The sequence below is a fragment of the Calliphora vicina genome, chromosome 3, assembly GCF_958450345.1.
Source record: "Calliphora vicina chromosome 3, idCalVici1.1, whole genome shotgun sequence".
Taxonomy (NCBI): Eukaryota; Metazoa; Arthropoda; class Insecta; order Diptera; family Calliphoridae; genus Calliphora; species Calliphora vicina.
In genome coordinates this window covers 122,646,154-122,662,357 of record NC_088782.1, presented here as the reverse complement: position 1 = coordinate 122,662,357, position 16,204 = coordinate 122,646,154, and the positions used below count along the sequence as shown (strand labels likewise).

Sequence of the window (16,204 nt, the reverse complement as noted above, 5' to 3'; positions counted from 1 at the left end):
GTGTGTGTATTAAATAAGACTGACTATTTCAATTTTTGTGTTAATTTAAATAAAGTTGTTACAATTATTAAACTACTGTTCGCTTTTATTTGCAATTAAAAGAATACGTTTTATTTAAAGGAAATAAACCAACGTTTTTAAAAGGTAAAAACATAAAAATATTTATGACTGCTCAAACAGTATTCCGGGGGGACATTTGTCTGGGGACTAGGTACAATCAGTACCAAACACACCTTATCAACAGAGAGTATTTCAGTCAACTAGCATCATACGTTTGGGCCCTATCGTATTTTCAACAGACAGTTAGATGGACGGTCATAGCTAGAGCGTCTTAGAATCATATGAGGACCCAGAATATTATACCACTAAAGTCACCTTTTGTGAATTCAAATTCATTCAGAATCATGTGTGCCTAATTTTACATTTTTAGGTTTATTATTATAAAATATTCAAAAAGTACCATTGTAATAAAGATATAGTACCATTGATTATCACTTTTGAATTCGCATTCACTAAAACATAGCCCGTCAAGTTTGAATTTTAAATTTATATAGTATTTCCTATATTATCAACTAATTTTGTTTCTATAATTTTTAATATTTAATAAATTATCACAAAATTATTTAAAAACGAAACTGCGATTTTGAAATTCTTCCGTTTTTTGGAAACTCTAGGTGCAATATTATAGAAAATTCAAAAAAGTACCTATGAGAATAGAGAAAAAGTACCTGAAGTATGCCCTGTGAATTTTAACTCACTTGGGACCATATACATACTCCTAATTTAATATTTCTATGACCATTATTACAGAAAATTCAAAAAGTACCATTAGAATATATAAAAAGTACCAAAAAGCCCCCACTTGTGGTTTCCCACTCACTCGATTCCATATAAGCTTAATTTCATGTTTTTAGGTTCATTGGTGAAGAAATTACAAAAAGTACCATTCGAATAAAGAAAAAGTACCAAAAAGTCTAGAATTCTCACTCACTTAGGACCATATACATATGCTTAATTTCATGTTTCTAAGTCCATTGTTATAGAAAATCAAAAAGTACCATTTGAAGAATAAAAAAGTACCTATAGTTTAGTTCTCACATTTTGGTACCTAAATATTATCCCCTATTCCTAACACTAACTTCACTCAGATGCATATCAGCTAATTTAAAATATTAAAAAAGTACCATTAGGAGAAAAGTACCAATTTCCCTTTTCCTCCTTGAACACCGCTCAAGTTTGAAATTTAAAAATATTTCATTTTGCCAAAATTGTTTATGCTACAGACATGTCTCTAACGATTTAAATCTGTGTTAATGTGGCCAAGAAAAAATATGTTTTAAAAAAACTACCAAACTGTTTACCCGGATTTGGCCCAATATAAACCTTGGCACTAGAGTTCCAAATAACAACCTGTTAGTTAATTTTTGTAAAAATTATCAAAATTGGCTTAATAATTTCAAATAAAATGTATTTTCCCGATTTTATCCCCTTTTTGGTAACTTTTTTATCCCCATTGCGGTGGTAAAATTTTAAACAAATAAATTTCTGTAACGTGGTGGGAGCTCATAATAAAATATTCGTATGTCTATATCAAATTATAGAAAAACATATTTTATGAAAAAGTACCAAAAATAAACACAATTTTTATCCCTTAAGGGTTCGAATTTCCAAAAAGTACCAAACTTATATTTTTTTTATTTTTTGATAAGTAAAGAATACGATTTAAATTTTGTTTCTATGTTTATTGGTTTAAAAGATATATAGGGTGCCAAAAAAAGTACAAAAATACAGTTTTTACCCGTTTTTTTCCCCTAAAAGGTTCGAATTTCGAAAAAGTACGAAACACCTGTCAGCTTATTTTTTAAATGGAGTAACATGCAATTTTAAGTTTGTTTGTATCTTTATTATTTTTGAAGATATAAGGTTACCGAATTTACCCGTTTTTATCCTTTTTTTACGTTTGAATTTCCAAAAATCCCTTCTTAGTGGATTGTTTTGGGGAGGGAGGAACCCACAGTTAAAATGTCATGATTCTAGCTTCAGTCGTTTGGGCTGTGCGATGATGAATCAGTCAGTCATTCAGTCAGAAAGTCAGTCAGTAACGTTACTCTTTTATATATATAGATTAAGGGTCTGTAACAGATATTTTAATTGCAAAATCCATATACCCCCCATATTTTTTGATGGTCGGTATGCAAATTATTAATAATTACAACGATAAATAAAATAATAAAAAATTAATTTTTATTCACCCCTAAAAAAAATGTATCGCCGATATCGATAACAACGACTTACAGAATAGGGGTGATTATTTTTAAAACGTATTTACTTTTTTTTAATTATTGAACAATTGCGCTAAATTTACCATTGATATAACTGATTCAAAGTTAATACGAATCAAGTATCGTTTTAATAAGTTTAATGACTTTTCAAAAATATGCATATATATTAAAGAATGTATTCGAAAGAATTAATTTTTAATTCCAGTTTCGAAATTAAGAATGTTTCGAAACTTTGGTATTTGATTTGAATTAACAAAAATTTAATTTTTCAAAACTTGAATGACTTCTGAACTAATTCAACAATTAATTAACTCAATTTAAATAAAAACCTTTGAATGAAACTAACGAATTAGATGTTGGGAATGGTTATATGGAATGATTGGCTGACATTTTTTAATTCCGAATTAGGATTTTATTGAATTAAGCTCAAATTTAATTAATTAATTCGAAGCTCTGATGTAAATACTATTTTTTTTTTATAAATATTAATAAGTAAATAACTTAATATATGGAATTAAACACATGTTTTTATATTTTTATTTATTTTTAGAATAAATATTTGCTCACGTGCTCACAGAATACTCTGAGTACAATTTTGACGTTTCAGAAAAGCCAAAATCAGTTTTCTAGTTCTCATGGAATGAGAAAGATATACAAATTTGTAGCTAAATTGTGTGCTCAGCAAAAATATAAACAAAAGGCATTTCTGAGAGAAACAGAGAAATAAAATTAAATAAAACTTGGTTAGAACAAAAAAAAAAATTGGAAAAACAAAATTTTGATGAAAAACTAGCAAGAGTGTTATATTCGGCTGTGCAGAATCTTGTTGAATCTTAAGAGGACCCAGAATATTTGTTTATAGTTTTTGGTTCTACGACCAATATTTCGATATGTTACAAACAGAATGACAAAATCAATATACATACGCTCATTTTTTTTGTTAAAAAAATTTAGGGTGAAAATATTGAGTGTATGCTTTAAAAATGCGGGATTTACAATAGATGGCGTAACTTTTGAATGCGATTTTTGTTTTTAAAAACGTTTATGTCATTTTGAAGGGTACATATCTGGCTCACAAAATATCGAATTTTGTGCCTACGATCCGAAGCCACAATTTTATTTGTTTTCAAAATAAAAATTTAATTATCTTAATATTAAAAACCTTAACTTATTTCTTGATGTTTTTGTTTGCATTTCAGGTAAACAAAGATGTGTGAAAAATTTAAATGAATTTTCAATTGGAAAATTGGTTTCATCTGCTAACATGAGACGTCCAAAGATATCATTAAAGAAATATTTTTATTTTACAATAATATGCGCTTTATTGCTGATATTTTTATATAATTTTAAGTGAGTAATTAATGAAAAAAAAAAAAAAAACACAAAACAACTTAAGTGAAATTTTCAAATTTATCACAAGAACATATAAAAACTGTTGAATTGATCCATAATTATTTAATTATTTGTCCTTCAAGAACTTTTTTATTTAAGGACATATGTATAATAAAATAATTATCGATCGATTAAAATTCCACTTAAGTTATTTTGTCAAAAGTCCCCAGAATTCAATTTAACAATTTAAATGTATTTAAAAATTTTCTTCCACAGAGAACGTGAAGTATGGAAACCAAAAACTTCATTAATACCCTCATCAGCTACATCAAATCAACAGCAGCAGCTGCTCACACAACAACAACATTTAGGACAAAATCTAGAGGATGACTATAATGACAAATACGAAGAGGATGATGATACCGAAAAACCCTCAGACAGCTCAAAATCTCAAACACGCTTAAAACTCACCAGCACAAAAACCACACCACATTTGCAGCAGGCAGCTGCAGTCGCCGAGCAACAAGAACTAAGCGAAAGTGAACACGAGCCACATTTGCAACAGTTGCAGCAGCCACAACAAAACAATTTAGCTTCCAATCCTTTGGACCCAGTCTCAAAAGCTTGGTTCTTTAAAAATGGCGAATACTATCCCAAACCGGCCAAGGTGCACAAGAAACGACGGGGCAAAAAGGCACATCTGCAGGGTTCAAAATTATTTCCCTACCAAGATCCGCACAATGATCGCATAGTCAATCAGCTGATGTATGTGCCACCAAACTATGAGGAAATCAAAACGAGTGGTAAATTAAAAACTATACTATTGTATAATGGTTTGGGTCCCTGGAATGTTAAAGCAGGTGGGTTTTAGTAATAAAAAAAATAGGTTTAAATTTAATAAATTTAAATATTTTATATATATAATTAAAGGTCGTGATGTCTTCCTTCGTTCTAAATGTCCTGTGGACACCTGCGCCATAACAGCATCTCGCGATCAGGCCAATACAGCCGATATGATTTTATATAAAGATCATTATATACCCACGGGTATACGTAGACCTGCCAATTCAAAACAAGTGGCCATGCTTTATTATTTAGAGTGCCCGTATCATACGCAAAATGTTAAGGTGCCGGATGCTATAAATTGGACAGCTACTTATAGGTAAGTAGTGGAATATTTAACAAATTTTGAGGTTAATTTGAAAAAAAAATATTATAACCTCAAAAATCGTTAAAAGGAAATCAAAAAAAAAAAGCACTTGAAATTGGTTTTATATGAATATTACACCAAAATGTTTGAATTTAAAAATATTTTGATGTATAAAAAGTACTTTTTTTTGGTACTAAAATGCCAAACAACTGAAGCAAATACAATATACAAAAGTTTGGTACTATAGAATAAGTTGAATTTTAATTCTCATTTTAAATTTTTAATCAAAATTTTTAGATTTAAGGGATTTTTTCTATAAAATTCTTAATTTTGAGAAAAAGTACCAAAAAAGTACTTTTTTCAAAAGCACTTGAAATTGGTTTTATATGAATATTACAACAAAATGTTTGAATTTAAAAATATATTGATGTTCAAAAAGTACTTTTTTTGGTACTAAAATACCAAACAACAGAAACAAATACAATATTCAAAAATTTAGTACTATAAAATAAGTTGAATTTTAATTCTCATTTTAAATTTTTAATAAAAATTTTAAGATTTAAGGGATTTTTTCTATAAAATTCTTAATTTTGAGAAAAAGTACCAAAAAAGTACTTTTTTCAAAAACACTTAAACTTCGTTTTTTATAAAAATTTTACAAAAATAAAATTTATTTAAAAATAAGTTGATGTACAAAAAGTACCTTTTGGGGTACTTAAGTACCAAATAAGTGAATCAAATATATTAAATGTTTAGTACTTTAAATTAATTAATTCTCATTTTATATTCTGAATACACATTTTAAGATTCAAGCTATTTTTCTATAAAATTTCAAAACTTTGAAAAAAGTACTTCCTTCAAAAGTACTTGAAATTGGTTTTATATAAAAAAATTACATGAACATTTTCAATTTCAAAATATGTTGATATAAAAAAAGTACTTTTTTGGATACTAAAGTTGCAAAAATTTCAAACAAATATACTATTCAAAAGGTTGTTAATAAGAATACATAGAATTTTAATTCTCATTTTAAATTATGAAAAAAAAATTTTAAATTTAAAAAACTTTTTTTTATAAAATTCCATAAATTTTACAAAAGTACTTTTCTCAAAAGCACTTGAAATTGGTTTTAAAAAAAATGACACCAAAATTTAGCAATTTAAGAATATTTTTTGGCACAAAAAGTACTTTTCAAAAAATCATCAAAAAAATTAATTAAAATGATTTTCTTTAAACTTGTTTATTTTTGAATGAAATTCATATTTATTACAATTCTTAATTATTCTGTTGTTTTATTTTGCAGACGTGACAGTGATATTGTGGCACCCTATGAAAAATGGGTTTATTATGATTCGCGAGTTCATCAACAGGAACAGGATCGTAACTATGCCGTTAATAAAACTAAAAAAGTAGCCTGGTTTGTATCGAATTGTGGGGCACGTAATGGAAGACTGCAATTTGCTCATGAATTAGGCAAATATATAGATGTAAGTTTTTTAAAAAAAAAATATAAATAAATTAAAAATATTTGCGCGATTCGATACGAAAGATTCATATTAAAATTTCTATTTCTTACAAATTTAAACATTTTCGAATCGAATTAACCAAAAATCACATTAAAATTTCAGTTCTAAAGAAAATTATACAAAATTGCCCAAAATCCACTTTAAATTTCGGTACGAAATTCTAATTTTTGCTCTGAAATCATTTTTGGGAAGACTAACAAAAACATTAAAATTTTGTTTCAATATAGTGGGAATTGAAAGTTCGAAATTTAAAATTAAGCTAGAAATTTAAAAAAAAACACAATTTTTCGAATAAATTTTAACAGAATATTCGAAATCAAGACATTTTCGAATCGAATTAACCAAAAATCCCATTAAAATTTCGGTTCTAAAGAAAATTGTGCACTTTAAATTTTGGTACGAAATTCTAATTTTTGCTCTGAAATCATTTTTGGGAAGACTAACAAAAACATTAAAATTTTGTTTCAATATAGTGGGAATTGAAAGTTCGAAATTCAAAATTATGCAAGAAATTTAAAAAAAAAACAAAATTTTTCTAATAAATTTTAACAGAATATTCGAAATCAAGATTTTTCAGCTATGTTCGAAAATTCGAAATTAATTTCGAAATTTAAATTTTTGCTGTAAATAAAGTTTTATAATGTTTTATTGAAATAAACAATAAAATTTTGATATTTTTGCTTAAATATTACGAGTTTTGAAAGTTCGAAATTAAAAATTTTACAGAAAAATTTAAAAATTTGGGTTTTTTAAGCTCAATTTTAATAGAGTGTTCGAAATCAAGTATTTTCAGCCAATTTCGAAAATTCGAACTTAATTTCGAAATTCTAATTTTAGCTGTAAAATAATTTTTGAGATGTTCTTGTTGCATAAATAATATAATTTGGAATTTTTTTCCTCAATTTCCTATGTTGTGGAAGTTCGAATTTCCAAATTTTTCAGTAAAATTTAAAAAACTACGATTTTTCAAGCTAATTGCAATAGTTTATTCGAAATCAGCCAACATCGAAAATTCGAACCATATTTCGAAAAGACTTTAAAATTGTACATACAAACTTAACTCACCTTAACCTTCCACTTTTTTACATCCTTCTCTTTCTTGCCAGGTGGACATCTATGGCGCTTGTGGCAATTACAAATGCTCACGCGTTAACGCCGACAAATGTTTCGAAATGCTTGATCGTGACTATAAATTCTACCTGGCTTTCGAAAATTCCAACTGTAAAGACTATATAACGGAGAAATTCTTTGTGAATGCCCTCAATCGCAACATCTTGCCCATTGTTATGGGCGCTCGACCCGAAGACTACGAAGTTAGTGCCCCTGAAAGATCCTACATACATGTCGATGAGTTTGCCTCCGCCTCCGAATTGGCTGATTATTTGCATATTTTGGATAACGATGAAAAACTCTACAATTCATATTTCAATTGGAAGGGTACCGGAGAGTTTATCAATACGTACTATTGGTGTCGTGTGTGTTCGTCGTTGCACGATGAGGAGTCGTTGCGTAAACCGCGCTGGTATACGGATGTAAATGATTGGTGGCGTGGTGCGGGCGTATGTACAAATGGTTCGTGGCGTAATTTTAAGGCACGCAAAGATGTAATTACCGATGATTAAGCGATGGCGGTGGGAGGTAGGTGAAAGGATGTGTAAGTAACAAAATAAATAATGTGCAAAAAAAAAAACAAGTTATTATTAAAACAGAAGTTATAAAAATATCCGGGTAAAATTTATGTTTATGTAAGAAGTTTGAGGCTTCGGTTATAAAGTGAAAACAGTCGTTTAGAAATTTTGTTAAATAAACAATTAAATAAATCAATTAGATGCAGAGTGTATTAATGAGTCTTATCGCTGAATAAAACCCAGAAATTTTCCTTCAAAATATCATTATTATAGAAAATTAATTTTTAATGTACAAAAAATATAGAATCAAAATATGTAAATTCATGAAAAATTTACCTTTTTTAAATACTTTAAATTTTTATCATGCTCTTTTGCAAAAAACTAATTTAAATTTCATTTTAATACTCTATATGTGAAATCTCAAAAAAGTAATCTTTTGTTTAATATATTCCAAGCCTGGTTTTTCCATTCACTAACCCCCTCTCTCTCTCTCTTGCTTTTTGAACTCAAATAAAAACATTTAAACAATGTTGCTACTACAGAAATATGTTGCTTAGTTTTACAGCTTTTTTTCTGGCAAAAATGCTTAAGCTACGTTTCCGCATACACCGTAATCGGCACCGAAAACGAAATTCCATACATTTGCACCGAAAAAAACTTCGTTTCAGAAATCGGCAACGAAAATTGGGAACGACACGGCACCTATCACTAACGAAAAACCGGTAACAACTTCAAGTAGGTGGTTTTCGGTGCTGTAGGAACGAAATTATTTTAATTAGTTTTTTATTTCAAAATTAAAGAAAATCAAAACCAATAAAAAAATAAATTTTCTTTATTGGAAGAGGAAAAAATAATAGATTTTTTCAAAGGCAATGTGCGACATCCAAAATTAAAAAATAATTTCGTTTCTGTTTTATGCCGCAATGCACCCAACTGAAACGAAAACGAGACGGTGACGAACACCAACTTTTTTCAGTTTCAGTTTTCGTTATCGTTGCCGATTACGGTGTATGCGGAAACCCAGCTTTATATGTAAAGCCCATTGCTGATTTTCTGTACGTATGTGCTCTTTGTAGTGCAGAGAGAAGTCAACTGGTTACTTTATACATCCCATGTAATCTAGCGTGCAGGCAATTGTCTTTAAGTAATTTAGAGTGTAGTCACTATAAACATTTATATACAAACATCTACAGCACTTTGTTGTGAGTAATTCGTACCAACTGTCAATTGGTTACTTTATACATCCCATGTAATCTAGCGTGAAGGCAATTGTCTTTAAGTAATCTAGAGTGTAGTCACTATAAACATTTATATACAAACATCTACTGCACTTTGTGGTGAGTAATTCGTACCAATTGATTTTATATAAATTGTGTTGATATAATTCTCATACAGTTTATTTTCTTTTTGCTTAAGTAAACTGACATCCCATGTAACCTAGCGTAAAGTCTATTGCCACTTTAGTTTCTCTAAATAAACTAGAGTATAGTCACATTAAACGTTTATTTTGTACTGCAAAAAAAAATTTTGTTATTTTACTCACCAAATAAGGACTGAGATCGAAAAACCTTAACACACGTTTTTCCCCAAGTATTATTTGATTTTTTTTTTGATCAAGTTACCTTTGAAAAATATGTCAGTTATTATCTTTAATGTCAGTTAATCTGATTAATAAAGTGAAGACAAAAAAGTGCATACAAAAATTATTTAATATTTTCAACAAAACCCAGCATGGTCCTACAAAAAGTTGGCCAAACAATCAAAGGTTTGCCGTCAAACTGATTCCAATGTTATTAAACAGTATCGGGAGAACTTGTCTGTTGATAGAAAACCTGGTTCATGTGGAAGAAATGTTCCACATGATGTTTCTAAAGCCAATAAATAGAAAGCATTTTCCAAAGAGATCACAACACATCCATTAGGAATGCAGTCCGGTTAGCTCAGTACTCGAACTATTTGGTATGAAAAGTTAAAGCCAATGCAGGTTTAAAAACATACAAGGCTCAAAAAGTTTCCGACAGGAACTCTGCTAAAAATTTAGAGGCCAAAGACAGAGCACCTAAATTGAAGACAAATTTTATAAAAAAAAAAATATACCTGCTGCATAATGGATGACGAAAATTTTTCGCAGCCTCCGAGTCAATATTTTTATGCTGCTGATGCTTGAGGGAATGTTGTAGTAAAGTTTAAGATCCAAAAGCAGAAAATTTTCCCAAAAAAGTTCTCGAAATTTACATCAATGAATGTTTACAAAAGAGGATGATTCCATTCATAAGACTTTTTTTGGCCTGATTTGGCATCCTGTCACAATAATGCCAATTTGGTACCAAGAAAGGCAAATCCTCCAAACTGAATGGAGGTAAGGCCATTAGAGAGATTGGATTTTGTTAAAAGAGAATTGAAGAGCACAAAATAGTTGTCAAAAATTGTGGTAGATTTAAAACCGAGATGGACAGAAAGCTCTACAAAAACCTTAATGGAAAGGTTTCCGGAAAAGGTCCATAAATTCATTACTATTGATTAGAACTATTAAAAAAAAATTGAGGGATTCAAACGGTCTGCTATTATGTCGTATTGTCATAATGTCGTAAAATATTTTTTTGTTTAAACAAATGCTTGTTGTGCTGCAAACAAAAAATGTGTTATTTCATGACAAACCAATAAACAGTTCAAAAAGTCTTAAGCTGAATTCACCCATGAGTTTCTGAAACATTTTTTGTTCGGAACAATTTATTTTTTATATGTAGTTTGAAGTCTCTCTCAAAAGTAGAATGTCAAACTACATATAAAAAAAAATTGTTCCGAACAAAAAATGTTTCTGAAACTCATGGGTGAATTCAGCTTTATTTTATAACTTTTTTGTTTGAAACCCAAAAAAAATTGTTTAAACTAAAAAAATATTTTATGACATTATGCAAATACGACCTAATAGGATACCGTTTGAATCCCCCAAATATTTTTTGTAAGTTGTAATAATAATTTCAAAAAATCAATTAAGGTTTAGTGGTTTCTTTATTATTAACATTTATGTATGTTAAGATTTTTTTCGATCTCAGTCCTTAATCTATTCGTGAGTTGTTTGAGGAAGGTTTGTTTACAAGCCATTGGTTATAGGATTGTCTATGAAATATCTTTTTAAGTGACTATTTGAGATCAATTAGCAACCATACATGTTAAAATAACTAGTTATGTAGCTGATCAAGTAACCAGTTAGGTAGCTATGTCTCATTGTAATCAGGACATGCACGTGTTAAATGAACTAGTCACTTAGCTAGTTATGTAACTGGTTGTCACCCTAAGTGTTATGTAAAATAGCTAGTTAGGAGGGACAGTTTTTACATTTACATATTTTTACCCGGATATAAAATTTTTTAAAGCATTTACTTATTTCTATATTTTAGTATCCTTATTTACGTTTGTGATTTTGTATGTATGTAAAATTATTTTAAGTTCCAACTCTAGTATTTAAGACAAAATAACAATATAAAAACCAAAAAAAAACCCATATTAAAAGATCAATTTTATAGATTTTAGGTTTAGCTTGTAGGATTTTAGTTAAAATTTAAAGAAAGAAAGAATGAATGAAAGAAAACAAAAAACCAAAGCTTATAAAATGAAAAGTTTATTAACAATATCATGACAGGCTGTAAAAGCACAAGCGCACATTGGGTTTTTTTGTTTGTTTTGAAATGAAATACTAACTAAATAATTCTTACAAAAACAAAACGACAACAACACATGACTGACTGAAGAAACATATAATTTGAAAGTCTTTATAAAAACAATTTATATTAAAAATAAAAAAAAAATAAACAACAACATTTTGTAAATAGCTTCTTCTATTCACTGGCAGGTAATGTTAAGCTTAATTTAATTTGAAATAAAAAAAACAAAAAACCTGCATTAAAATTTTGAATGTTGAACAAGCAAAACCAAACAACTAAAATATGTAATAATAAATAATTTAAAACAAAAAATGCCATGTTTTATAGAAGTTTTGTAAAATATTATAATATTAATAAAAAAAAAAAACAAATAAAATCAAACAATATCACATTGAAAGAAAGTTCTTAAATGTTTATAAAAACATAAATAAAATCAATTAACAGGGAATTACACCTGCTTTTAAAATCCCCTAATTTGTCTTATACACAAAACAGGCTTTGTTGTATGTATTCTAATTTTTGAATAATTTCAAGCCTGTTAAAAGCTTAATTAAAACATTTTAAATATGTATGTTAAAAAAAACCTCAAGCTGTAATTCCTTTTTATTATTTTTTTTTTTAATTTTCAATTTAATTTATAATTTATTAGTTTTTCTATTTCAAATTGAATTGTAACACTCGCATCTTAATTAAACAATAAGAACAAGTTATAATAAATCATTTTTTTTATATATACACATGTAAGTATAATTAAAAAAAAATCTATTCCTAATATAAAAAAGTATTTGAATAAAAAAAAAAAAAACAAGCAAGTTGTATATGTATGTATTATTTACGAGTATTTACTTAAAAACTAAAACCAAATATTTGTTTAAGCTTCATTATATGATTGTATGTCTAAGTTTGTTGTTATTTATGTTTATTTACAAATAATAATTTAAATTATTTCTATGTGTTAATTATTTAATTATTTATTTTTTATTTTTTTTACTGTGATAAAGAAAAAGACAAGAAATAAAATAAATAAAGAAAACAAAAATAAACTTGTTTATTGAAAATCTATGAAAATTGAACTGGCATTTTGAATTTTGTTTGAAATAATTACAGTGGCTCAACTTAAAAATCGGACAGAAACGAGTAATAATAATTTTGAGCAAATACACACGATTTTTCCATCAAACTAAAAAAAATATTAAGGCAATTCATTTATTTAATTTTGGCTAATAAAAACGTTAACATAACTTGCAAAAAAAAATCTCAATTCTAAGAGAAACAACAACAAAATAATAATATGTTAACAAGTTGGATCAAATTAATAAACGGACACTTTTAAAATTTAATATTGTTGGTCAATCTAATACTTTGTGGGCATTCCTTTGCTCTTACGGACAGCTTCTAATCGTTTTGGGATTGATTCCACTAGTTTTTTGCAGTAAGCTGGATCAATATGTTCCCATTCTTCCTTTAGAGCAATCTTTAGTTGACTGATGTTTGAAATTGTCCGAGACTTTAGTTTATTTTCCAAATAAGCCCATAAATTCTCTATAACGTTAATGTCTGGTGACTGAGGGGGAGTTTCCATGACATGGGGACAATTATACAGCAACCACATACGTGTGTTATGCGCTTTGTGCTTCGGATCATTGTCTTGATAGAATATAAAGTTTTCCGAAATGCCTAATTTTTCTGCGCTTGGAGCCAAATTTTCCCTTAAAATTGAGATATACTTAAACTGGTCCATTATACCATCTATATAAACTAGCTATCCAGGTCCTGTGGCGGACATACAGCCCCAAACCATGACACTTCCTGAACCATGCTTTATTGTAGGACGAAGATTACAAGCCTTTAGTTCTTCATTCGGCTTTCTCCAAACGTACGCCTGTCCATCTGACCGGAAAACGTTAAATTTGCTTTCGTCTGTAAAAAGCACATTACTCCAGTACGAAAAGACATGATTTCTATGTTCAGAAGCAAACTTCAATCTCATTTTCCGATTTACGTCATTTACAAATGGTTTTTTACGTGCAACTCTACCATGGAAATTGTGTTTACGCAGTACATTTCGCACAGTTTCTGGGTTGACACTTATTTGTAAGCTTTCTGACACCAATTTTGTCAATTTAGGAGCACTGAGTTTAGGATTTTTCTTTACTTGATTAACAATCCATCATTCATCAGACGGAGTAAACTTTTTTGGTTGCCCAGATTTTGTCTTATTTTCTACGGAATTGCTTGTTTTGAAGCGCTTTATAATGTCGTGAACTGTGGAATGGCTTCTTTGAACTGCAGCTCCAATTTCACGTACGACCATTCCCATTTGATGCTGTTTTATTATCAACTCTCTAACTTCTATCGATGTTTGAACACGTTTGCTGCTCATATCGCGTTTTTTCGAAACTCTTGCAACAGATTTAAAAATTTTCTTTTTCAAAAAACTCCCTATAAAGGTTTTTACAATTCTAGCTAATTGCCAACTAAATTTGTTCGGGGAATTCCGGTATAAAATGACACTTAAGCATGGTAGTTGCCACATGTCCGATTATTAATTTGATATTTTATTTTACCAGACTTCAGTTTTTCGCTTATAAAATGGTATGCATATATTATTGTGGTGTTAATACAAGTGAAATATGCAATATAGAGATGAATTAAGAAATTAAGAAGGGTTTTCTGTTTTTAGAAAAATCTGTTCACATTAAAAAAGAAATTAATTAAAAAATGGATAATTGTCCGGTTATTAAATTGATCTACTGTAATATGTTTAAAAAAAACAAGTAACCTTCACCAAAATATTGAAAAAAATTTTAAGTTAAAAAAAATTAAGAAAAACAAGTAAGAGAGCAGCTACATTGTTATATACCCTTCACCAAATTATAATACAGATAAATAAATTTTTTAAATATTTTTAGGTAAACAAAATTTAAAAAAAAAAAAAAAAAAACAAAACAATTTTTTAAAATCTGTTTCAAATTTTTTTTAAATTTATTTGTGAAAAAAATTTATGACAATAAATTTTTTTTGGTGAAAATGAAATCGGGTTAAAATTTCTTTTTTCCGATTTTGACCCATTGTAGGTCCGATTTAATAAGGTCTTTGAAATATCTATCATTAGATATCTGTATTAATGGCTTAGTAATCCAGATACATATAGATAAAACAAGAGAGCTATATTCGGCTGTGCCGAATCTTATACATATACCCTTCAACAAATTATACTTAAAAATATTTTTTTTTAAATTTTTACAAAAAAAAACAAAATTAAAATTTTTTTCTTTAAAATTTTTTTATAATTTTTTTTTTTAAAAGTTTTTTCCAAATTTTTTAAAAATTATTTTTTTAATTTTTAAAAATAAAATTTTTTTGAAAAAAAAATTTTGATGAAAAAACAAGTAAGTAAGAAATTACTTTTTAATTTTTTTTCAAATTTTTTTTTAATTTAAAAAAAAAAAAAATCGGGTTAAAAAATATTTTTCCCGATTTTGACCCATTGTAGGTCCAACTTATACATCGTTGCAAAGGACTTTAAAATATCTATCATTAGATATCCATATTTTCTATATTAATGGCTTAGTAATCCAGATATATGTATGTAGATCAAAAATAGGCCAAAAATCGAGGTTTTCCCGGTTTTTTCCTAATATGTCAGCCATTTGTGGATCCGATTTTGTCGATTTTAAATAGCAACCGAGCCGGAAGAATTCCCGACATATTGATGTTTGAATCATGGACAGACGCACATGGCTATATCGACTTCGCTATCTATAACGATCCAGAATATATATACTTTATGGGGTCGAAAATGAAAAATGTAGAAATTCCAAACGGAATGACAAACTTATATATACCCTTGCCACTCATTGCGAAGGGTATATATAAAAAATCGGGTTAAAAAATATTTTTTCCGATTTTGACCCATTGTAATTCCAACTTACTGTTACATCGTTGTAATGGACTTTAAAATATCTATCATTAGATATCCATATTGTCTATATTAATGACTTAGTAATCTAGATATAAATCAAAAATAGGCCATAAACCGAGGTTGTCCCGTTTTTTTCCTTATATCTCAGCCATGTGTGAGCCGATTTTGTCGATTTTAAATAGCAACCGATCCGGAAGAATTCCCGATATATTGATGTATGAATCATGTATGTAAGTTATTTAGGGGCTACGGAAAGTTGATTTCAACATACAGACGCACATGGCTATATCGACTATAATAAACATGGCTATATAACCTATAATGATCCAAAATATATATTCCGTTTGTATAGAAATTACAAACGGAATGACAAACTTATATACCCTTGCCACTCATGGCGAAGGGTATAAAAAAAGTAAGAGAGCTATATTCGGCTATGCCGAATCTTCACCAAATTATACTTTAAAATACAAATTTTAGATATTTTTTACGAAATTGTTTTTTAAATTTTTTTTTTTGAATTTTATAAAAAAAAAATTTTTTAATATTTAGTGAAAAAAAAAATTATGTGAAAAAAAATTCGGGTTGAAAAATATTTTTTCCGATTTTGATCCATTGTAGGTCCAGCCTGTATGGTCTTATATAAATACGTCGTTGCAAAGGTCTTTGAAATATCTATCATTAGATATCCATATT

General features: G+C 28.2%; 1 protein-coding gene across 2 annotated transcripts in view; it reads left to right on the top strand.

The window, feature by feature from the left end:
* The window catches only part of FucTA (glycoprotein 3-alpha-L-fucosyltransferase A), a 29,734-nt gene extending 21,722 nt beyond the window's left edge, over positions 1-8,012 (top strand). For both annotated transcript variants that reach the window (XM_065505541.1, XM_065505538.1), the window contains exons 2-6: positions 3,482-3,632; positions 3,891-4,474; positions 4,545-4,776; positions 6,068-6,251; positions 7,397-8,012. In XM_065505541.1, the coding sequence (XP_065361613.1) occupies positions 3,547-3,632; positions 3,891-4,474; positions 4,545-4,776; positions 6,068-6,251; positions 7,397-7,912 (1,602 nt within the window). In that variant the 5' untranslated portion in view covers positions 3,482-3,546 and the 3' untranslated portion in view covers positions 7,913-8,012. The remainder of the gene's footprint in view (positions 1-3,481; positions 3,633-3,890; positions 4,475-4,544; positions 4,777-6,067; positions 6,252-7,396) is intronic.
* Positions 8,013-16,204: the final 8,192 nt, after the last annotated feature.